This window comes from Mirounga angustirostris, unplaced genomic scaffold (assembly GCF_029215605.1).
Source record: "Mirounga angustirostris isolate CCGP_5_RB_7025 unplaced genomic scaffold, mMirAng1.0.hap1 SCAF_8, whole genome shotgun sequence".
Classification (NCBI taxonomy): Eukaryota; Metazoa; Chordata; class Mammalia; order Carnivora; family Phocidae; genus Mirounga; species Mirounga angustirostris.
In genome coordinates this window covers 4,051,059-4,075,265 of record NW_026991716.1, presented here as the reverse complement: position 1 = coordinate 4,075,265, position 24,207 = coordinate 4,051,059, and the positions used below count along the sequence as shown (strand labels likewise).

Below are 24,207 nucleotides of genomic sequence, written 5' to 3'. Positions count from 1 at the left end.
ATCCCCCACGTTCCTTCTCGGCTCACAGGCAGTTCACAGCTCTGGCAGCTTTGGGTGGGGGCTGTGACAACGGGACCGGGCGCCGTCACCCTCCATGATGAGCCAGGCAGCACGCCTGCTGTACTGTCCCTGGTTGACAGTGCGCTTGAACCTGATAAATTATTCACGCCACCAAAGTGTAATTGGCTGTCACATTCGAAATAGGGCATTCACGCTCAGGCTGCTGGAGGTGAAGATCTCGCCGCCACGGTAGCAAATCCAAGTGCTTTGGTTTAAGCAAATCTCCAGAGAAAGTGGCTTCTCCGAGCAATCCCCCATTAAATAGCTTTCATCGAATCCCGGTTATGTTTTCATTACTGGCAGCAGGAAGAGCCTGGAACAGCTGTTTGCTGGCAGGCTCGAGTGTGGGGGCGGATGGAAGGCTTTGTTCAGCCTCTTCCTTCACTGACCCTTCCTCAACGAGCCCCAAGGGGCTCCTCGAGGAAGATAAATGTGAACACCTGCTCTCGTTTGCTCTTTGCACCGGAGACGGTGGCCAAGTCAGAACGAGGAACGTCACCACCAGGCAGCGGCAGGTTTTAGAAGCACGAAGGTGCACAGGCCTCTCGGAGAAGAGCCTCTCAGCCTTGGGTGCCACGTTCAAAGAGAAATTCAAGGTCAACAGCTGTGGCCGCGTGCCCCCGCGTTTCATATCCTGATTCACAGACGACTGGCCCCTCTTCACTGCTCAGAATACACTTGCCCTCTTGTCTGCAAAGATGTGTTACTCAACTCAAGTACCCGCTGGAATACAAATATTTGACTGGCTATTTTAGTGTTGGGAGAGTTACTCACATGTTAATATGTTCTTGTAATGGTTTTTGAGGATACCCAAGATTATCTTACAGGAGGAAGAACAGTTTTCCCCAGGATTAGAATAAACAGAAGTGGTTGAAGATGTCGCTTGGGGGATTTGAGTTAAAATCAAAGTGAATATGCTGATTGCCAGCTCTTGGTGTTAAATGGATGTGTCACCGAGAAAAGCTGATAAACCTCCCTGGGGAAGGGAAAGAAGGGAGGGAGTTTAGCAACGAGACTGACCCCTTGCCTGCCTTCTGTTTAGGAAGATAGACCGAAAACCTCTGTAGGTCTCCTCCTGCAGAGATTCTACGGATGTAGAGCCTTGGAGCCAAAGGGAAAGAAATGCAAGCATTTTCACTTGGTGAGCAGAGCACACAATTCAGGAGGCCACATACAGACGGAGAGTCTTGGATGCTCTTCTACAACTATCGGATTTATCACGATGGTACTTCCAAGGATAGCAAGCTCTCTCCTTCAAATACACCCTTGCAAGAAGCCTGCCCTGCTCATCCAGCCATTCCCCTCTGTTCTTTCCTTTAATTTCCCTTTAGTGTTTATAAACAGTTTGCATTACAGTCTTGAATGCCTGGTTTTAGGGAACAGCCCATATCAGTCATACAGTCCAATCCCCGTAAGCTAGAGATGAATCTGTGAGTAATTTTCACTGATATGTATGTCACCAACACTTCCCGAGCACCCACTGTTGCGGCTGCTTGGAGTGGGACTCGGCGAAGCCAGCCGCCATGTGCATCTACACTGCGAACATAACCCACCGGAACTGGACCCGCCTCTCAAACCCCCTCCTCCAGCAGCCCCCCTCGTCTCAGTAAACAGCCGAATCGTCCTTCCAGAGCTTGGGCCAAAGTGCTGGAGTTATCCTTGGCAACACCGCCCCACCCTTACGTCCAGAATTAATCAGTGTCAGGCCTGGGAAGGGCCCCATCTGCTCTCTCCTGGAATACTGCAAGTCTTTCAAGTGGCTTCCCTGCTTTTGCCCTCCAGGCCCCCATCTTCACTTTCAAGACAACAGTCAGAATGATCCTTTTGAAAGGCAAATCAGATTATGTCACTGTGCTCAACACCCACCAGGGTCTTCCCATCTCCCATGGAGCAAAAACTCAAATCCTTACCATGGCCTGTAGGGCTTTACAAGAGCTGGACCCCCCAGAAACCGCTCAGATCTCATCGTCCACCCCTCTCTGCTTTCACACACCGTGCAGCAGCCACACCGGCCTCTGGCTCTTTCTGGAACATTCTCCCCCAGAAGTCCAGGTCAGACCCCACAGCTCCATCAAGCATCGGGGTATCTATCAGCAAAGCCTTGTTCTGACCTGACCACCATGTTCTAGCCTTCTGACCACCTTGTTCCATCCTTCTCACCCTGCACTTAATTTTTCTCCATGACCCTTCTTTCCATCGGACACATCCCGTTGTTCCCTGTCTACTGTCTGTCCCCCTCCATGGCAATATAAGTTCACAAGGGGTGCGGCATGTCAAAGTCACTGCTGATCCCAGCAGCTGAATAGAACCCAACCTAGTGCATGGCAGACATTCAGTAAGTCTTCTTTTTAAAAAAAAAATTTATTTATTTGAGAGAGAGAGTGAGAAAAAAGAGAGAGAGAGAGCATAGCAGGCAGATGCAGAGGGAGAAGCAGGCTTCCCACTGAGCAGGGAGCCCGATGCGGGGCTCGATCCCGGGACCCCGGGATAATTACCTGAGCCGAAGGCAGATGCATAACCGACTGAGCCCCCCAGGCGCCCCGGTAAGTATTCTTTAAATGAATGAATAAGCAAATCTTATATCCCTAAACAGTTCATAAGCTCCTGAGCAAGCTGTGTCTTCTGATGATGCTTCTCCTTTCTAGATAAGCCGCAGTAAGTGCCCATCTCAAACCACTGATGCAGAGATTCTAAAAACTGATTCCCAACCAGACGGAAAGTGGTAGGAAGAATTCCCATACGTAACTCTCATGCTATTCTGTTATAAAGAACACAGTCTTTCTAAGAAGGGCAGTGGGCAATCTTTCTAAGATTGTCAGCTAAGCCCAGCCTTGGTCAGAATCAGCCACTTCTGTCTCTCATGGAAATTCAGTTCCCTCCTGTGACATTTTTTTTTGATGTAGTTATTCTTAACTCATATATATATATATGCGGTAAAATGCACATCAGACTTACCATCTTAATAATTCTTAAGTGTATATAGTTCAGTAGTGTTAAATACATTCACACTGTTCTGCCACCAATCTCCAGAGCTCTTTTCGTCCTGCAAAACGGAAACTCCATACCCTTAAACAACTCCCCTTCCCCCCTCTTCCCAAGCCTTGGCAACCACCCTTCTGTTTTCTGTTTCCAGACATTTGACTACTTTAGATATTTCATATAAGTGGAATCATACAGTATTTGGTGGTGTTTTTGTTTGTTTGGTTGTGACGGGCTTCTTTCACCTAGTTTAATGACCTCAGTTTCCTCCACATTATAGCAAGTGTCAGAATTTTCTTCCTTTTTATGGCTGAAGAATATTCCACTGTATGTACGGACCGCATTTTGCTTGCCCATTCAGCCATCGATGGCCAGTTGGGTTGCCTGCCTCTCTCGACTTCATGAAGACTGATGCTGTAAACTCAGGGTACAAATATCCCTTAAAGACCCTGCTTCCAATTCTTTTGACTATATACCCAGAAGTGGAATTTCTAGATCATATGACAGTTCTATTTGTAACCTTTTGAGGAGCTGCCATACTGTTTTCCAGAGTGGCTGCACCAGTTTGCATTCCCACCAACAGTGCACAATGGCTCCCTGACTCTTTTGGACAACAAGATATTTTCCCCTCCAGCAATTTAAAACTCCTCAAAGATGCCCAATAGAGCTGAACATTCCTGCTGTTTCTGACGCTTAGCAACCAGGAGCCAAGCGGCCCTCACTAAATGTGCTTGTGTGTGGTGGTGCTTTTCCCTCATTCCTTCATGCCTGTTTTGAAAAGGCTTCCTTGTCCTCAAATTAACATGCGGGCTAAGTGGACACACACTGGTCTGCATTGCAGACGAAGGGCAGTGGGCAAGAGCCAGCTCTGTCTTGTGGTGACCAAAACTCTGCTAATCCCATGTTATCTTCTCATGCAAAGGTAAGTTGTTTCTATTTGTAAGCCGGCCGAGGCAGAGGGAGAAGCAGACTCCCCGCTGAGCAGGGAGCCCGATGCAGGGCTCGATCCCAGGACCCCGGGATCATGACCTGAGCCGAAGGCAGACGCTTCACCGACTGAGCCACCCAGGTGCCCCAATAAGTATTCTTTAAATGAATGAGAAAGCAAATCTTATATCCCTAAATAGTTCATAAGCTCCTGAGTAAGCTGCGTCTTCTGATGATGCTACCCCTGAGGCCTGGCTTGGTCACTCCACAGTGAATCGGGAGACTTGGGGTGATGTGTGTGGAAGAGCCAAGAAAAGGACTGGAGTCATGCTCACACATCAGTGGTTCCTTACCACGAGTTTCCAAGGACTTTGGACCTTGGACACCTGGTGACCCAAAGAGTCAAAAGGGGAGGAAAATCCCTTGAGCTGATGCGGAGATGTGAGTGGAAAGGACCGTGGACACCCCCTGTGTGCTTTCTTTCACCTCATTCACTGGTGGGCTGGGAGAACACGTCCCTAGTCCCACTGTGTCTCCCCCTAAGTGATGTTGCGCCCTCTCTTTGGTTTTGTCTTGGACCACAGATTTTTCATCATCCTTCCAGTTGGTATTACAAAGCAGTGTCATATGGTGACATGTATTCTCTTAAAAAGAATATTTAAAACAACAAAGCGGGATAAATCTTCCTCTTAAATGGGGATATAAAAATAAGATCCTCCCAGTGGATGTGAAAAGGAGAAGAGCTGGAGGGAGACACGGTTAAGAAACTCGCAGTGACCTCAAGAGGCAAAATGATTTGGAATTTGATAACGTAGACCTGGGGTCAGCAGACTTTTTCTAGAAAGAGCCAGATAGCAAATATTTTAGGCTTTGTGGACCAAGAGGCAAAAAAACAAGGAAATTGTGTAGCTACCCCATATAACAAGAGAGAAAATAAAATTTCACTTATTTTTATTGACAAAATTTAAAGTATAATTGAGCACTTGCTCTTTTTTGGTATTCCTGGTCTGCTTAGGAGAAGAATGGAATTCTTTTTCTTTGGGAGAACATTTTGCATAACTGGAGTTCAAGGTTTACTGTTCCCCATCACCAAATCAATTGCAAATGTTCATCTGTAAAAACCATTCTCATCTTGCAGGCTATGAACAAAAACAGTGGGCTGGGATCGGCCCGCAGGCCATGGTTTGCCGACTCCGGACTAGGTCAAGAGGGGGCAGAGAGCCACTGACTCCCTGCGTGCCCTGTTCAGCAGCGCCTGGCGCGTCGTAAAGGCTGGGGTACCATCGGTGTTAGGAGGATACACGGGGCTTTTCTCCATCCTCTGCACTCTAGCCCGCGTTGTAAATAACCAGAGGTTGTGTTGTCTTTTCTCATACAGATGGTGATGCTCCTGACCCACCATCAGTTGTGTCTCCAGGAGTGGGGAGGATTTGGGCCGATCCATTGCTAGTCAGCCCTGCTACAGCTGATATGACTTCTGACCCAGCTGCCCAGTTACGTGCAGTGGTCATAACTTCCATGGAGTGGGGCTCCACCAAAATGTGTTGATTAGTTCACAGCAGGTTGATCCTATTAATTTGTTCTCTGCCCCATGCAGAATTACTATTAAGCAACTGAGTTAATATTTGTCTTCCTGGATGTGTGTGTGCACATTAATATATTTACAAAAATATATATATACAAACAGATCACCACAATTTCCTCCAGGAGTTTTTATCATTGAAAATATTTTAAAAAGCAGTGGAAGTAAAAACACTGCACTAGGAGAGAGGATGTTCAATGTTGAAGCTTCATTTAAAATCTTAATGGCTGTCCTAAAATATTGTGACATGTATATAATTCAAATTTCAATGGGTGTTATCTTTAAATTAGAAATGTTTTAACAAATATAGAAAGCCTAGCCTTTCTCAGATTACTGAGACGGGGGAGGCAGTAACTGTGGTATGTTTACCGCAAGTAAATATTTACCCAGGAAATAGGGACTGTATGTCATTAAAGATACTGTTAGAGATATGATTCCTGACCTCCAGAATTCCTGACCAAGGCGAGGGGACTCTCTCCACAAGAAAACTGCCCTAGTGTCTATTACTCTTTAATACTCAAATAATTTCCAGAGGGAGACCAGATTGGCTAATAATAAAAAATGGGGGGCACCTGGGTGGCTCAGTTGGTTAAGCGACTGCCTTCAGCTCAGGTCGTGATCCTGGAGTCCCTGGATCGAGTCCCGCAGCAGGCTCCCTGCTCAGCGGGGAGCCTGCTTCTCCCTCTGACCCTCCCCCCTCTCATGTGCTCTCTCATTCTCTCTCAGATAAATAAATAAAATCTTAAAAAAAAAATGGGTAAGAAATCACATACTTATTTTGTGCCAAATGATGGGCTTATTCTGAGCCCTGCCTTGGTCACATGGTGGAGATGAGATAGCAGCCAGGCTTATTAATTCATGAGCCAGAAACACCTTTATATTCCCAGGGAAGTATCTGAAGTGAGCACTCTGAATAACTCTGCTCTCGTCAGCTTGTGTCTTTGTTGATCACAGGCTAGGAGTAGGAGAGGGGAATTGTATAGACTTGGGAGGCTGGGGCAGCTGAGAAAATCAGTCTGATAATAACTGACACTTACATAGTAGGCCCTTAATGATTTTCCATTACCTCACACATTATCTCCTTGAACTTCCCAGCAATTTTCTCAGGAGGTCACCACCACCACCACCATGACCACCATCATCACCACCACCATCATCACCACCACCATCATGACCACCATCATCACCACCACCATCATCACCACCACCATCACCACCACCATGACCACCATCATCACCACCACCATCATCACCACCACCATGACCACCATCATCACCACCACCATGACCACCATCATCACCACCACCATCATCACCACCACCATGACCACCAGCATGACCACCACCACCATGACCACCATCATCACCACCACCATAATCACCACCACCATGACCACCACCATGACCACCACCACCATGATCACCACCACCATGATCACCACCACCATGACCACCATCATCACCACCACCACCATGATCACCACCATCATGACCACCATCATCACCACCACCATGACCACCAGCATGACTACCACCACCATGATCACCACCACCATGACCACCATCATCACCACCACCATGACCACCAGCATGACTACCACCACCATGATCACCACCACCATAACCACCATCATCACCACCACCATCATCACTACCACCATGACCACCATCATCACCACCACCATGACCACCACCACCATGGCCACTATCATCACCACCATGACCACCATGACCACCACCACCATCACCATCACCATGGCCAACATCACCACCACATGACACCATCATCATTGCTATCACAATTACCATCACCACCACCACCCCAACATCATTATCACCATAATTATCATCATCCCCATGTGGAAGAAGGAAAGTCAAGCTTCTGAAGGGTTAGGTAACTTTCCTAAAGTCAAACTACTAGTAAATTGAAATAGATCTTTTGAGTCCAAATATTTTGCTCTTTCTTTTTTTTTTTTTAAAGATTTTATTTATTTATTTGACAGAGAGAGAGATAGCGAGAGCAGGAACACAAGCAGGGGGAGTGGGAGAGGGAGAAGCAGGCTTCCTGCCGAGCAGGGAGCCCGATGTGGGACTCGATCCCAGGACCCTGGGATCATGACCTGAGCCGAAGGCAGATGCTTAACGACTGAGCCACCCAGGCGCCCTATTTTGCTCTTTCTACTACGCCCTGCTATTCCCTCAGTTTAGAAGTCTGAATGGTAATGATCAAAGATTTAAAAACAATGGTGGCTCTAGAATTTTTGTAAGCAAAGTACTTAGTATAGCAACATGGCTGGAGAAGGGGTTTGGCCCTCTGCTAGAAGTTGTTTGCAAGCATATAACTTTATATCCAGAGTGTAGATCACTCAAAATAGTCATGTTTTCTGAAGAAGCTTTTTTATCATGTTTTTTTATTAAGAGTTAAAATTCTAATTTTATGTTTCAGTTTTTAGGGATACTAATGGAGATTAATTGGGGGCTGAAGCATGCCCCACCGCAAAGACATCCTTGGTACCCCTCAGTATATAAACCAGAAACTGAAGGAGAAGAGTTTGTTTTTCCTAATATTTCAGTCACATAATTTATCTGAAAGTAGTTAAAAGTGCCTTCCACAAATCACATCTGCATATTTGATTCTCTGACATACTTTTCTTCATGTACCATTCTAATCAGCTTGTTGTGCTGATATAAATAAGAAAAATCCCACCGTAGAAAATATTTTCATATTTACTCCTCAGAGTTTCCCCAATGCCAATTTAGAGAGAAAAAAATTCTATTCAACTGCTCAGCCAGCTGACTCCACTTGTGATCTCAAAGTCAAGGTATTCTCTTCTTGTTTCTTAGCTGAATGGATGGTTTAGAATGAAGTTGAGAGGGAGAAGGGTCCAGCTGGTTTTCCCCTGTTGCTGTTTTGAGTGGTATAGTATATTTAAACATTTAACCCCCAATGATCCAGAGACTAAGAAGGAAAACATTGCAATTTAAAGATGGCACCATAATCTCATCACTTTTCAGAAGGCAGCAATTTGTTCTTTCCTCTCTTTGTTTTATTTAGAAATGTTTATTTCCTAGGGCTACACCTCATTATACAGCTGAAGATGAAATACCAGATCTTTTTCTCTGTTTGCTAGGTTATCTATTACTGACAATCTTTAGTTGACACAGTGTTTTTTTCCTCTCTTAAGTTCTTACTTTGTATCCATCATTGACCTTCCCGTGTCTTCTGCCTGAAGCATTTGCTCAGGGAGGTAAAGCACGGAAAATGTAAGATGTTGAAAGTTCACGTGAGAGTGATGCTAATATAAAGTATTTTTAATTTGTCTTCCGGAGTAAAACTGGCCACTATACCTGCTCTTTGCGATCCAGCATAGGTCAAAATCCTCTTAAAAAAATCTAAAAATGATCAAGTAGATTGTTTTATCCTGGAAGGGAAATTCTAGATGCCTGATGAGATATGCTCTGTCTACACAGCACAAAGTGGTTTTTCAGCTTAAATGACCTGGTGTCCCTACCAACAAGGATCGAACACATCAGATGCTCATCAGATCCCTCCCTCACTCCAGGGTGGACGCGTGTTAGGGAATCATCCCACTCCCAGTCAGCCAGGTTCATCCACATCTCGGTCTTCCCAGAAACCAGCCCCCAGGATAGCCTGGAACATACTGAGTATGTTCACTATCCTACCAGCACACGGGCACCTGGGTGGCTCAGTAGGTTAAGCATCTGCCTTCGGCTCAGGTCCTGGGATCCAGCCCCACACTGGGCTCCCCGCTCAGCCAGGAGTCTGCTTCTCCCTCTGCCCCTCCCCCCCCATACACACACGTGATCTCTTTCAAATAAATAAAATCTTAAAAAAAAAAATCCCCCCAGCACCTACATTTTTGGGTTCACTTTCTTCTCTCCATTTTACTTGCCAGGACCAGTCACTATTTTTTTTTCTTCCTCTCTAACTCTTCTCTGCCCTTCTTCTGGTAGTGGAAATAGTCATTTCCATTTGACTCAGCTAATACCTTTTCCTTCTTTAAAATCTCTTCTGAAACCCACTGAATCACAAACATCTTTGTTCAACATCACAGCTGTTTGGCAAACAATCAATAGGCAAAATTTAGCCATCCAAAAATAAATGAGAAGTTGAATAAGCCTGACACTTGCTAAGCACAAGAAAACATGTGAGGGACAGTTAACTGGAGAAACCACATCTCTCACTCATATGCTGACTTGAGTAAGTGAAGTGACTTCCATCAAGGGGGAAGGCAATGCTACCAGTTTATTTCTCCATTTTGGTCATAACAACTACACATTTCTTTTGCTTAAAAACATTTTTTTTTTTTTTTTGCCACACACAAATGGGTATGCTTATAATTTTCGTTCTCATGTCCTATAAAAGACATACTTGAGTAGGTCTTATACCATTCCTAAAAGGACTTGGTGGTGGCTCATAAAGATATGAAATAAGCATTTAAAATGCTTTATTTGTGCTATTGGGCCCCTTTGGCATTGGCCTGATCTAAATAGGTCACTCTGAGGTCACTGGAGGCCATTAATCGGGGGGGGGGGGGTGGACTTGTGGTTAAAACAGCCCACATAGCTTCAGTGCAATGTGCTATTTTAGTTTGTCCTCCTGAAATGACACCAGCTCTTTGGCACCAACCAAAGAAAGCTTCCTAGACATCCACGGGAAGGGAATGTTCTGCAATGACCCAAGACACAGGTGACGGAGGCATGACTTACTGTGGGGACGTCTGTGTCTGCTCCACAACCTGTGAAAACAAAGGAGGGAAAACCACTTCCAAGCGAAGTGTTTCTCCAGGACTCTGAGGGGTGGAAGCGGATCCAAGCAATCTTGGCAAATCACGAAAGCAAAGAGTGACCAACTGTTTTCAACTCAGGAAACTAGGGCAGCTCTTTCTACCCGTTTTCCAATCCCATTACTTGGGTCCACTTGAGAACCCCAGATACGGATTTTTGGAGAAAGGTCCAACATAGCTAAATACTAATTATTATATTTATACGATGTAAAGCGTGGCGTAGTCAAACAAAAACTCCAACTCCTCCTAGCCAAGATGTGTATATTTTTATGTTCTTTTTAAAAAAAAGATTTTATTTATTTATTTGAGAGAGAGAGTGAGAGAGAGAGCATGAGATGAGGATAGTCACGGGGAGAAGCAGACTCGCCTCTGAGCAGGGAGCCCGATGCAGGACTCGATCCCAGGACCCCGAGATCATTACCTGAAACAAAGGCAGACGCTTAACCGACTGAGCCACCCAGGCGTCCCTGCGTTCTACCTCTTAATACTTTTTACTTAATACAGAGGGTATGACTTAACCTCTGAAGTTTTGGGATTTATTGGTTTTGTACATATCGTTAATTTAATCTCTTCTTTCTTTTAACTTCGGAAAGGGCGAATGTAATTCAGGAAACAACATCAAAATACACCAGATTCGAGTAGACAGCATAATTGTTTCCCTATTAAAAAATCTCTTCCTTGGCTTCATAAGCAGTAGAGACAGAAAGTGAGCATCACTTCTACTTACAGTTCTCTTTTTTTTTCTTTCATAAATCTTTTGCAGTTTTCTTGTTCTCTCTAAACTGAAATTCCTTTTGAATGGGAAAACGTGCTAATTTACTTAGCCTGGGGAAATGAGAGAGGTTTGGTTCAAAGCGAGTGGTATTTTTTCCTAAGTATCTGCTGGTCTGTCCAAGAGCAACAAACAGCTACTGGTTGAATGTTTTCCCTGTGGCCCGTTCATCCTCATCCTGGAGGGTTCTCCTCCTCTGGGGAGGTTTACCAGGGACCCAGGACAGAAGTATTCTCGTGCCCTGCTGCATTGTACCAGGCCCGGAGAACCTTTGAAGGTCCTGCAAAAACTTTGCTGTTTCCTGTGGCCTTTCTGGAAGCAAGGTCTTACAAGGCTCATGAGTGTCCAGGGAATATAGGAGCCCGAGAAATACTTTGCACTCATAACTGTGAACTCGAGGTGTGTTATTATTCTAACCGTTGCACTTGACAAGAGAGCACTGAGCGGGGCCGAAAACAGGGCAGTGACTTGTGGCTTTGAGGAAAGAAGCAGCTTTAATGGGTGCCAAGGAGTCATTTCGGCTGCAGAACCAGAGACCGACCGCCACCGGGGGAACCGTTCCCTCCCACGGACTCTGCTCTGTTCCCGGAAGCTGGCTGGGGGCCTCCAGTGGGCACGACACTGTTTTCTCTTATTATTCTGATCACCACCAGATGCTATAGTTATCATTACTATAATTGTCCATCCAGCTACCTCTACTCACATACACCAGCCTAGCTGTCAAGAAGGCACAGTGATAAAACAGATGAAAGCCCTTTAATTTGATACGTTTGAAATAACGATGGGAAAAAAGCGTCTCCTTCCAATGACTGATCTTTCCATACCTTGGTAATCAAATTGATCATTCTCCCGAGAAAGAGTAAAGTCTACCTGATAGCAACCATGTTCTGAGTGGCATGATGATGTTGGGGTTATTTGGAAAGCAAACCTGAGGCGCTCTGTGTGTGTGTGTGAGAGAGAGAGAGGATGGAAAAGAGGGAGAATAAATATCGGGACTTCTGGAGGGTAAGTGGATCACTGCTTCTCTCTCTCTCACTAACCATTTGCAACTCTCCCCTAGTACAAGAATGGAGGGACACATCAGTGCTTCTTAATTCTGTGAACCATAACATTTTCTTTAACCACAGAAAACAATAGCTGAAGCAAACAGGATCTCAGAAAGGCAGTTAAAAAAATATTGTGAGCATGACTCATTTTTTTTTCTTCCCAGATCTCTATGTGGTCCATAAACCTAAATGAATTTACATATACTTGTAAGCAAATGGACCTAAATTCTACATCTGTATTCCTTTAGGGGGAAAGCGTTCTTTAAAAATGTGTCCATTGTGAGGAAATATGGTTGCCTTAGTAACAAGCTCCTGGGCATTTTCCTTCCATTATATCAGAACCAAAAGCTTTCTGCTTTCCTAGGCCTGTTAAGTGAGCCGAAAGCATGAAACATAGAGCAAGCTGAATCCCTGTAGGTAAACGCATGTCACTGTGCAGAAAAGATTAAGTAATAGAATGCTGGAATTCTTTAAATGAAATCTTACAGAATGTGTAATCACCCCTCTTGTTTTAGATGGAGGCAAGGCTCAAAGAGAGGACATGACTTGCCCAGGACCCTACACCCACACGACGTCAGGGTCAGCGCTCGGATCCAGCTGCCAGTAACTTGTCGGATGAATGTTCGCCATCTCATACCTCTGAACGGTGGTTTATGAAGCTGAAGGTCTGTAAATCAGTCTTATTTTGAATCCATTAGGTTACCCCAACATGTGAGAAAGCTCTTGGGCTTCACCTTCTATTCCATAGTAGGAACTGGTATTTATTGAGCACTTACTATGTGGTAGGCACTATTCTAAGCCCTTCCCTGCAACAACATTTAATCAGCCCACCGCCTGTGAGGTTGTTACTCCATTTTATAAGTGAGTAAACTGAGGCACATAGCAATGAAGTAACCTGCTCACGGTCACAGAGGGATTTAGGGGCAAAGCCCGGGCAGTGTTAACCCCACTGCTGAAACTCTTGGCTGCCACCCCCAGCAGAACTTGCTTAAATGAAGCACCAGCTGGCCAAGCTCTCGCAGAAATAGGCAAACATGAGCCAGAACTCAGAGAACCAAATAAAAATACACTGGGATGCTGGACTTACAAGGATTCTTTCGCTCATCTTTGGAGATTATGTTCCATGACAAATTCAGTCCAGAAAGTGTAAAGCATATCACATGTGAAGCGCAATGCAAATACTACGAATCTATTGTGAAGATGATCGGTACGACCCAACAGCACTGAGAAAACAAGGTTAGCGTAGCGAGTTACGTAACTTGCATAAGTCACAAAAGGAGTTCGAGGCACATGAGATTTTGAATCTGCATCTTGTCCGACTCCCTACTTGAGTCTTACCCATGCCTGTTGAGGTTGAAATAATCACCTTAATCATCAGGAATGCTCATGGGAGAGATCCTACAGGTTCATCAAGCCTGCTTTGCTGAGGTCTTAACTCTCCCTCAGGGCGGGGCCACACATAAACCGTAGTGTGGCGCATCGGACTCTAGATGGCGCTCTTTAGCACCACAGTCAGACACGCGAAGAATCGCTTTGGGGAAAAGAAATGTGGTCTGGGGGTTTTGTGGGTTGGGTGAAAAATCAGCATTGTCCAATCTAGGCTAATCTTCCTAGCTGTAAGCATTTTTTAAGTCCTGCAGGGGGTGAATATCTAAGGTCAAATTTCAAGAGGCCCTAAATACCTGTCATCAAGGTAAAGCAACAGATTGAGAAGTTGGCAAACACCAAGCAAGCTGGTGTAGGTATTCTTCAACCTGATTTTGGTTATGATAAAACTTCACATTACGATTTTAAATATTTCTGAGGTCAGAACAAAATAATGGAAAGACATTGAAACACTGGTAGTGGTTACACCCTAGATGAGTAGGTTGCAAAGGAGTCTTACTATGTATACTCTGTAATTTTTCTTCAGTGGATTTGTATTACTTGAGTAGTCACTCAAAATTTTACTAGTGCTCATTAAAAAAAAAATTACTTGATAGAGTTTTCAAAAACTAGCTATGGTTTCTTACGGAAATCAACCCAAGTGATGAGATCCCTGAGCCCAGATTACCATTTATTTAGACAATTTCAAGTTCTAGAAAAGCTCCATCTCATTGGCAGCACTTGGACAAGACATCTGCAGGTTACGAAATTAGCCACTGAAAATTATAACCTGTATAGCCAAACCCCACCCCACAGGTCTGCTTGTGGAAGAACCGCAAAATAAGAAGGGAAAACTACATGGTGCCAGTGAGTATCAGAAGCTAGCATCCCAGCTGGAAGAAAAGGAGGAGGGCGTGGACAGTTGGGTGCCAAATACATCTGAGGAAGAGAGAAAGATTCAAAGGGAAAGGGAGACGGAGGAGAGGCAGCTGGTGCAGATGAAAGCAATATGGTGCCATGGAGAAGCATCCATGGTCCATCTGTCCAACTGCTCCCCCAGCAGCTCAGCGGTATGCAAAGCACCACGACAGGCTTCCCTTAACGTGTTAGGCAAGAGAGCACAGAAGGACGGGGAATAACTGAGCGCTCATCTCCTACCCTAAACATTTATCTAGTCATGACTTAAAAAAAAAAAAGATATTTGGAGGAACGAGTCAACTCCCTGGCGTCCTGCTTTGCCTCGTATTCGGTGGTGCCTAGATGGATACCCACAACCACCAGGATGCTTTCAAAATACTCCAGCTGGGCAAAAGTTTCAAAGCTAAGCAAAGCAGACCAGAATGGGTCCTGCCAGAAAGACATTTACCTTCACCAAAAATATCATCCTCTTCCTCGCCCAGGAGCTCCTCGGGGTCCAGATACTGCATCTTGGAGAGGGCAATCAGCCGGCGACAGGAGGAGCGCAGCACGCACACTGACAGTCCGCACTGACACCAGGGCTCCCCGGGGCGATTTCGTCTCCCCCGCTGCAGGTTGCGAAAGCCCTCAGGGAGGCAGCTTCCGCCTCTGCCTCTGCCTCTGCCGTCGGAAGGCAGCTTCATTCATATGAATAGGCTCCCTGAGCCTTTCCGAGTGCATTCCACGTGGGGTAATTCTCGCCCCTGAGAAGAATTTTGGGGAGAAGGGGGGCTGCAGATCCGGTTCAACCTGAACACAGACACCACCATTGCACAGTCTGAGTGCAATGAATTCTTTCAAAGCTACAACTTTCAGTTTTTCTTAAAGAGAAAGGCAGGCTTTTAACTTTCTTAGGAATTTGAACACAATGGGTAGCGTAAGAGAGGGGGCTGTTCACATCTATCTTGCTTTTGCGTCCATGACAATTTCTCCCAGAGCACAGCCAGCCACTATGCCACACCGAAGGGGCATTTGGGGGGACCAAGCTTCTCGTTCACTCGGTCATAGCTGCCTTCTTTCTTTTTGCAAACCTCTTGCATTTGAGAAGGAGAAACTTTACAAGTGTTTGAACTGAGTTCAGCGCACGTGTAGGTTCTTATTGGCTCAGTTAATCTATGGCCAAGCAGTAGGTAACTTGTTTGGGTCAAACCACTTCCATTTCACAGTATGGACTCCGTCTGGGTCTTCAGACCATCACTAACATAGAAGAAAACCGACGCCAAAGGCAACTCCTCCCAGAGAGGGAGGAGTCACCAACCGGGGAGCCTTCACAGGAGCACTGGGCAGGTCCCCATAGGAACTACCCAGAGCTAAGTTCCCTATGGGGCTCAAACACCAGTGTCTGAGTGATACTGCAACTTCGTGTGAGGCTCCAGAGCTCTCTGTTGTGTTGTAAAGACCTCACAGGTGGTCAGAAGCTCAGAAAAAGCAAATAGGGATAATGGCGAGGAGTTGTTAGCCCCCAGGGTTGACTTCTGGCAACTATTTACTGAGTAGGGTTTAAAAAAATATAGATGATAGATGATAGATGATAAATAGATTTAGATTTTTATTTATTTGAGAGAGAGAGAGTGAGAGAGCTCACGAGAGCAGGGTGAGGGGCAGAAGGAGAAGCAGACTCCCTGCTGAGCAGGGAGCCCGACGTGGGGCTCGGTCCCAGGACCCCGGGATCATGACCTGAGGCGAAGGCAGACGCCTCACTGACTGAGCCACCCAGCTGCCCCTAAAAATATATTTTTCATTCATTGGCTTTATTTTTTAGAGCGGTTTTAGGTTCACAGCAAAATGGAGAGGAAGTAAGGGTTTTCCTATCTACTCCCTGCCCATGCACAGGTGCAACTGTCCCCATTAGCGCCAGCCGCATCCCCATCCCCAGCATCCATCATCAGAGAGGTGTCTTTGTTCCAATTGCCGAGCCTACGCTGGCACATCGTAATCACTCAGAGTTCACAGTTCACCTTAGGGTTCGCTCTTGGTGTTGTATGCTCCATGGATTTTGACAAATGTTTAATGACATGTATCCACCATTACAGTATCATAAAAAGTAGTTTCAGCACCCTAAAAACCCTCTGTGCTCTCTTCTTCATCCACCCCTCCCACCCACCTCCCAGCAACTGCTCATCTCTTTTAACTGTCTCCATAGTTTTGCTTTTTCCAGAATGTCATATAGTTGGAATCATACAGAATATAGACTTTTCAGGTTGGATTCTTTCAATTAGTAATACACATTTAAATTTCTTCCACGTCTTTTCATGGCCTGTGAAGTCATTTCTTTTTAGCGCTGAATAATATTCCACCGTCCATATGGACCATGGGCTCTTCATCCATTCCTCTCCGGAAGGATGTCTTGATTGCTTCCAGTTTTGGCCATTACAAATGAAGCTGTCAGCAACATCCATGTGCAGGCATTGGTGTGGACATAAGTTTTCAACCCCTTTGGGTAAATACCAAGAAGCACAACTGCTGGTTGGTATGATAAGAATATGTTAAGTTTTGTAGGAAGCTGCCAAACTGTCTTCCAAAGTGGCTGCACCATTTGCATTCCCACCAGCCATGAATGAGCATTCCTGTCATTTCATATCCTCACCAGCATTTGGTATTCACAGCGTTCTAGATTTTGGCCGTTCTAATAGGTGTGTAGTGGTTTCTCATCGTCTTACTGAGTGCTTTCGGAGAGACTGGCACTCTGCAAGCTCAGAATCTGTCTCCTCCTCTATCAACTGCACCCGTCACATTACACCAGCTTCTCCGAGGGGAGAGTAAGGAAAGTGGGGCTGCAAAAGTCCAGCCATGAGAAAGTGTAACCAAACTCAAGGGGTTTGTCACTTGGGGTGCATTAAATTGAATACAACCCAAGGAAGTGTAAGAAGCAAAGAACTTTTTATTACTTGTTACAAGTAAGAAGACAGGGACCTAGCTCTCAAAGCACCATCTCCCCCTGGGGCTAGCACGGGAAGCTTTTATTCAGTGTATTAGGGGGCGGGGTAGGGAGCTTACATATACATTGGGGAACTCACACATATTCTATTACTTAGGCACTTTGGCTCAGTTGTACAAGTCTAGCGTGTCAACGTGCGATTGCGTACACCCCATGTTCAAAAAATGGCAGGAAACCCAGCCCATAGGAGGAGATCTTCATATTGTAATGAACTAAAAGTAACTTCAGGACAACTCGGGGGAGGGGGACTCCTTCTGCACAGGTCCTCAGCTCCAAACCCGCTCAAACCGGCTCACAGGAGGGACTATCAGGTGAAACACCGAGCTGGGTGTCTCAATGCTGAGGACTACTCTTTCTGCAAAAGAAAACACATTCCTTCCCCGCTTCCCCCCCGCCTCCCCACTTTCCCCCGATAGCTTTCAGCCCTCTGATTTGAGTACCGCCCCACTGCATGCTAGCTAACAGAGGAATTCTAGAGTCCGTTGGTTCACGAAGGGCTACTTGGGCACCAGCAATGGGCTTATCCCTGCTCTGGTTGCTGTGGGGTTCCCAAAACCAGCATGCAGCTCAGGGGCTGCTGGAACCTCCAATCCCCCTCAACCAGGGCTGGGACCGTCCCCAGGGCAGAGTTTGGACATATGTGAATGTTTGGGGTTGCACAATGACTGGGGGTATTACTGGTATTTAATGCCTTGGTAACCTTCCTGCGATGCATGGGGCAGTGGCTCAAGAGAAGAACCGTCCAGCCCCAAAGGCCAATAGAGCCTCTCCTCCACTTAGAAATACCGAGAGGCAGACAGCTGGGGCAGATGCCTTCTCTAGCTCTCCTTCGTTTCCCTCCTTCCTGACCCTTCTACCACCCCCCCCCACCCCGATTCCCACTCAAATGACTTTTCTGGTCAAGAGTTGTACTTAATGACTTAAAATTAATAAAAATGGATCTGAATCGTAAGATGGTGCAGCCACCACAGAACAGTATGGAGATTCTTCAAAAAATTAAAAATTAAAAACAGATGCCACATGACCCATCAATCCCAATTCTGGGTATATATCCAGAAGGATTGAAAACAGGATCTTATCTTGAACTGATACCTGCTCTGCCATGTTCAGTGCAGCATTATCCACAATAGTCAAGATGTGGTAGCAAGCTAAATGTCCATATATATCTCTCACCTTCTTGATCCATTCAGTAATGGACTCATCCATAATCCATCCAATAATCCATCCGATAATCCATCCCTAAATATTATTCAACCTTATAGAAGAAAGAAGTCCTGTCACACGTGGATGAACCCTGAGGACATGATGCTAAATGAAATAAGCCAATCACAAAAAGACAAATATGACATGACTCCCCTTATGATGCATCTAAAGTCTTCAAATTCATAGAAACAAAAGAATGTGGTTGCCAGGGGCCAGGGGGAGAGGGGAATGGGGGCTGTCATTTGACAGGGTCTCCGTCATGCAAAATGAGAAAGTTCCAGAGATCGGTTGCACAACAATGCACAAATAGTCAACGGGGCTTAAAAATTGTTAAGAGGGTAAATTTATGTTATTTGTTTCTATCACACACACACAATGGACCCAAATGCAGGATATCTGGGTTCGCACTGGATGGGAGGAAGGGAGGGTGTCAGTTTTGACCATTACTACATTTTTTACCCATCATCCCCGTGCCCCTTACTCTTTGCAGTCCCATGATGGGGATGCTGTTCCTTCACAGATGAAGCAATGGGACTCTGAGAGCTTAAATAACTTTTCTAAGAACACATAGCTGGCGAGTGGCCAACTGGACTAGCTCCAGGGCTCACCCTGTACTTCTCGTTGTCAGAACAGCTTTGGGAGGCGGCGCTGCAGAGGATCTGGGTCACCACAACATCCCAGTGACTCCTGGGATCTGTACCACTTCCATCTCCTCCCATCTCAGAGCCACCAGGTTACCATGTTAATCCTGGGCCCCCCAGCCTTTCTTCATCAGCAACTTAGCATGGTCTCTCCAGGCCTATTTTCTATATTTTCCTGTTATGGGCTTAATTGTGCTCCCCCAATCCCACCGCAATTCATATGTTGAGGTCCTAACCCCAGCACCTCAGAAAGTGACCTTGTTTGGAACTAGGGTCATTGCAGGTGTAACTGGTGAAGATGAGGTCATACTTGAATAGGGTGGGCCCTTAATTCCAATATGAATTGTCCTTATAAAAAAGGGGGATTTGCACAGAATCATGCACACAAAGAGAACACCATGTGAAGATGAAGGCAGAGATCTACAAGCCAGGGATGCCAAAGATGGCCAGGAAACCCCCCAAACCTATGCAAGATGCATGGAACAGATTCCCCTCACCTTGTCCGGAAGGAACCAACCTTGCCAACACCTTGATCTTAGGCTTCTATCCTCCCGAACTATGAGACAACAAATTTTAGTTATCAAAGGCCCCCAGTTTGGGGTCCTTTGTTACGGTAGCCTTAGCAAACCAATACACTTCCTCATTGGGCTTGTTCTGAGGATTAAATAGGATAATTCATGTAGAGGAACTGACATAGCACAGGGCACACTAAACACAGCCAGTCATAATTATCCAGCTTATATCTCTCACAGGGCAGCGTGGGGCCATTTCTCTGATCCAAGTGTCAGTGGGGGTAGGGAATGAGCAGTCACCATGCTCAGTACAAAATCTCAACAACCCTCGGTAAGTTCCCCTCGGTCTTGTCTTCTCCAATTAGATATTCTAAAAACAGCTAACAGTCTCCAAGAACAAACACCTAATGCCACTGAGAACACTTTGAAAGCAAGGAATATAGAAAATATGGTCCATGCTCTCCAAAATTCACACTCACTCTACAGAGATAAGACGTATACGCATTAGCTAAGCCGGAAAACTAATGAAATACAGAGGCAACTAAAAATATGAGTAAATTTCAAAAGCAGTGTTGGGGCACCTGGGTGGCTCAGTCAGTCAAGCATCTGACTCTTCGTTTTGGCTCAGGTCATGACCTCAGGGCCCTGGGATCAAGCTCTGTGTCAGGCTCTGTGCTCAGTGGGGTCTGCTTGAGATTCTCTCCTCCTCCCTCTCTCTCTCTGCCGCCCCCCATAAATATTAAAAAAAAAAAGAAAAAAGTGTTGACTAAAAAAGTCTCAAAAAATATAAATAGTATGATTCTGTTTATATAAATGCCAAAAATTGGCAAAATGGAGAAAATATATAATTAATAGCTAACACATATAATGCCAGGAATAGTTCTAAGTCCCTTGATTCACTTAATTCTCACACCAACCCTGTGAAATTGGTATTATTATCTTCATTTTACTTCTAGGCCCAAGAAGTAAAATGACCCAGCTAAGGTTATACATCCTGTGGTGGAGCCAAGATCTGACTTAAGCCCCAGCTTTACCCTCACTGACCACATTACACGGTCTCGCATATGTGGAAAACATAAGGGATGGCTGAGCCATTTGCAGGTCCCCAGCTGTGGATACTCCAAACCTTTCCTGACGTGGCTCCTTGACGCCTGTTTGTCCTCTCAACTTGGGACACATCCACTCATCTTCCAGAGCTTGGTTTAAGGGCTACCACCTCCATGAAGCTTCTCTTATATCTCCAGGTGGAAATGCTTAACCTACTCCCTTGGTCCACCTATTTATTTATGTACCTATTTCACCCCTGCCCTTCCCTCCTTAAGGGCAGGGCCTCTTTCCTCTTAAACTTTGTATCTTCAAACTCCTAGGATATTACTAGGAAGAAAGTCATTGATCAATTTGCATTTTTTAAAATGAGTAACAGTGACTAAACGAATGGCCAAAAGCTCTAGTGTGAATCGAATACAAGAGGGCAAAACTTTCACTGGAGAATTCACCCTAGAATCTATAGGGGAGGGAAAAAAAACCCTTTCCTCTATCCTTTTAGGTCTTTAACTGGGACCTGTGAATTAAACTGACACAAGACAGGTTAACAGGAGAAAGGGCATAGAAATTGTATTAATATTTCTATATGCAGAGGGGCTTCACGGAAAAGAAGTCGAAATCCCAGAGAAGTGGTTGACTCGGTCTATATATCATTTTAATGAAGAGCAATAAGCTGTGGATCAGTGGCTAGACAAAGGAAAAGGAGAAGGTCTGGGCTCCTAGAGGTGGTAAAGTTGGGGGAGGAGGCTAGGATGTGAGTGATCAATAAGGGCTGTTTAATAACATCTGTTTGCGCGCTCATCTGTCTCCAGTGATAAAAGTGGTCTTCAGTGATGAAGAGTTTCTCGCCCCGGTGGGAGAGAGCAGACCTTTGCAAAGGGGACTGCCTGCCCTGCTTTTAGGCAGGAAGGGAGAGGGCAGAGAGTTCTCCTGTGTCTTCTGTTTCTCAATTGCCGTCAGCTAAAAATAATCCTAATGCCAATGTGGCATATTTTTGGGTGGCCTATTCTGAGCCTCTTCAAATCTGTACTAGAATAGAAAGACCAAGGCTCAGGAAGCTCAATGTGCACAGCTAGGCAGTCAGTGAGGGGGAATTAAGGGGCTGTAGGTTACAGGGAGTAGTTCGACTACCTCGGAAGACGTGGGTCTGGAATGACAACCAAAGGACCTTGCTTTTTCAGGGACTGAGGCAAACAGCTCTGATAACCAGATTTGGGGTAGAGAACAAAAGTAAGGTGAGCCAGTATGAGCCAACTCTTTCATTGCAAAGACTGTTTGTGACAACCTGGGCTAAGTGTAACAACAGAATCTCATCAAGGTCAAAGGCGCGGGAACTTGGCAAAGCTTTTATACTACCCTAAACAGCTGGTACCCACTTTGTGCTATCCCTAGGGGTTCAAATTTCAAAGACATGTGAATCCTCGTCCTTGCTTTGAGGAACTTCACTCACCGGCTCCTGTGGTCATTCATTCATTCATTCAGTCAGTCATTTATCCACCTATCCCTTTGAAAAATAATCATAAATGTCTAGTATATTTCAGGTCCAGTGGGAAACATTTAAGTAAATGTGTAAGTGTGCATGCATTGTGCTGAACATATAAACATCAACATGTGGCATGAAAATTTAGAATGATGAACTGTTTATTTATTAATTTTAAACATTTTTTGCAAAGCTTGCTCTTTTGAAAAAGAAACTTCCATCTGTGAAGTGCTTAAAGGAGGAAGCCATACTAGTGGGAAAATGTCATCATCCAATATGGGCTTTCATTCCAATAGTGGATGAGCTTCACAATCCCTTCTCTGTCTCCACTTCTGGAGAATTTCCCAGTCCCTCTAGAAAGTGTTTCTGATTTTCAGATACAAACACTTCAGAGCAGGGAAAAGAATCTGAAATAATTAGGGGTAAAGTGTCCAGAAACAGAAAGGAGAACCAAGTAGGAGAGAGGAATTGAAACCAAGGAGTGGTTGGAATCAAGAAAGAAAAAGAAGGTAAAAAAAAAAACCCACAAAGCCAGAAATAATCTTCTCTTTGGGTACCTTGGCCTGTAAAAATGCACTTAAAATGTGTCTAATGGCGGAATGCCACGACCAAGGAGCTGAGACTCAAGGAACACGGTTTTTAATGACATTCTTGTTTTCAGGTTGCCAAGAGGAGATCCCACCTTGTGGGATGACAGCACAGAGGCTTTGGAAGCCTTCCTGCAGGATTCTCCAGTTCTAGGTGTATCTCTCAGTTGAAGGAATACGTTTGTGGCAGGTGCTGGGGAAGGATGCAGAACAGGCTGACCAAAGCCCTGGATGGTTCTCTCCAGTAGGACTGAAGACAATGAGGATAATTGCCCAGTGAATGCATCTGCTCACTCTGCTCTGGAAGGAGGGAGGAGAGCCCAGCAAAAATGGTCTCTATGGCAAGACTCACACTGGGTATGGTTTGTAAGAAATAGCCCTGGGCTAAGGGTCTGACTGCTGGGAGTGGTTAACCCACAACTAGTGACTTTATAAAATGGCATAAAAGGCACTGGTTCTGGGATTTGACAGAACTGAATTTTGATCCTGGCTTTGCCACACCAGCTCTTTGCCTGAAGTTATTGAATATGACTCTGCAAAATAATAATCCGGAGTTCAGCCCTCTCTCCTCAAGCTGTCCCAAATTAAAACACAATCTTTATCAATACTTTGTCTATACTATACAAACACAACTATACAAACAGTACCTTGTATAATACTATACAAGCATAACTTCAAGACTCAGTCGCTGGCCTGTACCCTCTGTCTCACCCAGGATGTAATTCCAAAGCCTCTCCAGTATAGAAACCCCATGACTCCACTGATAATAACACCTACCTCCTACGGTTTTGATAACATGAATCGAGACAGGAATCCTTCTCTGTGGCTCTATAACCCACTTTCTTTTTTTTTTAATTTTTTTTTTTTAAGATTTTATTTATTTATTTGCGAGAGAGACAATGAGAGACAGAGAGCATGAGAGGGAGGAGGGTCAGAGGGAGAAGCAGACTCCCCGCCGAGCAGGGAGCCCGATGCGGGACTCGATCCCGGGACTCCAGGATCATGACCTGAGCCGAAGGCAGTCGCTTAACCGACTGAGCCACCCAGGTGCCCCTATAACCCACTTTCGAATAGTTACCAGGGACCGCTGTGCAGTGAGCCCCTCCTCCCCCCTTCTAAGCTCAGGACCACCTTCTTGGCCCGGGAGCTGTAGGAAGGTGCGGAAGCGGTCAGGAAAGGAAACTCAGAGGGCAGAGAGAACCAGTCCTTCAAGTCTTTGGGAAATTTAGGGGAGGCTTTAGGGGGAGTTACAATGCTCCTTCCTAGACTGTGACTCTAGACCCAAAAGGGCATTTCCTTCCACCAA

The 24,207-nt window shown here is 45.3% G+C and overlaps 1 protein-coding gene across 9 annotated transcripts in view; it reads right to left on the bottom strand.

Moving 5' to 3' along the window:
• RIPOR2 (RHO family interacting cell polarization regulator 2) overlaps window positions 1–24,207 on the bottom strand; it is a 327,440-nt gene that overhangs the window by 97,498 nt on the left and 205,735 nt on the right. Inside the window, exon 1 of one of the 9 annotated variants that reach the window (XM_064597089.1) lies at window positions 14,906–15,072. The exons of 6 other annotated variants lie outside the window; for them this stretch is intronic. In XM_064597089.1, coding sequence (XP_064453159.1) covers window positions 14,906–14,966 — 61 coding nt within the window. In that variant the 5' untranslated portion in view covers window positions 14,967–15,072. Of the gene's footprint in view, window positions 1–14,905; window positions 15,073–24,207 lie in introns of those variants that run through there. 2 more of the 9 variants (XM_064597078.1, XM_064597088.1) reach the window with 2 other exon arrangements.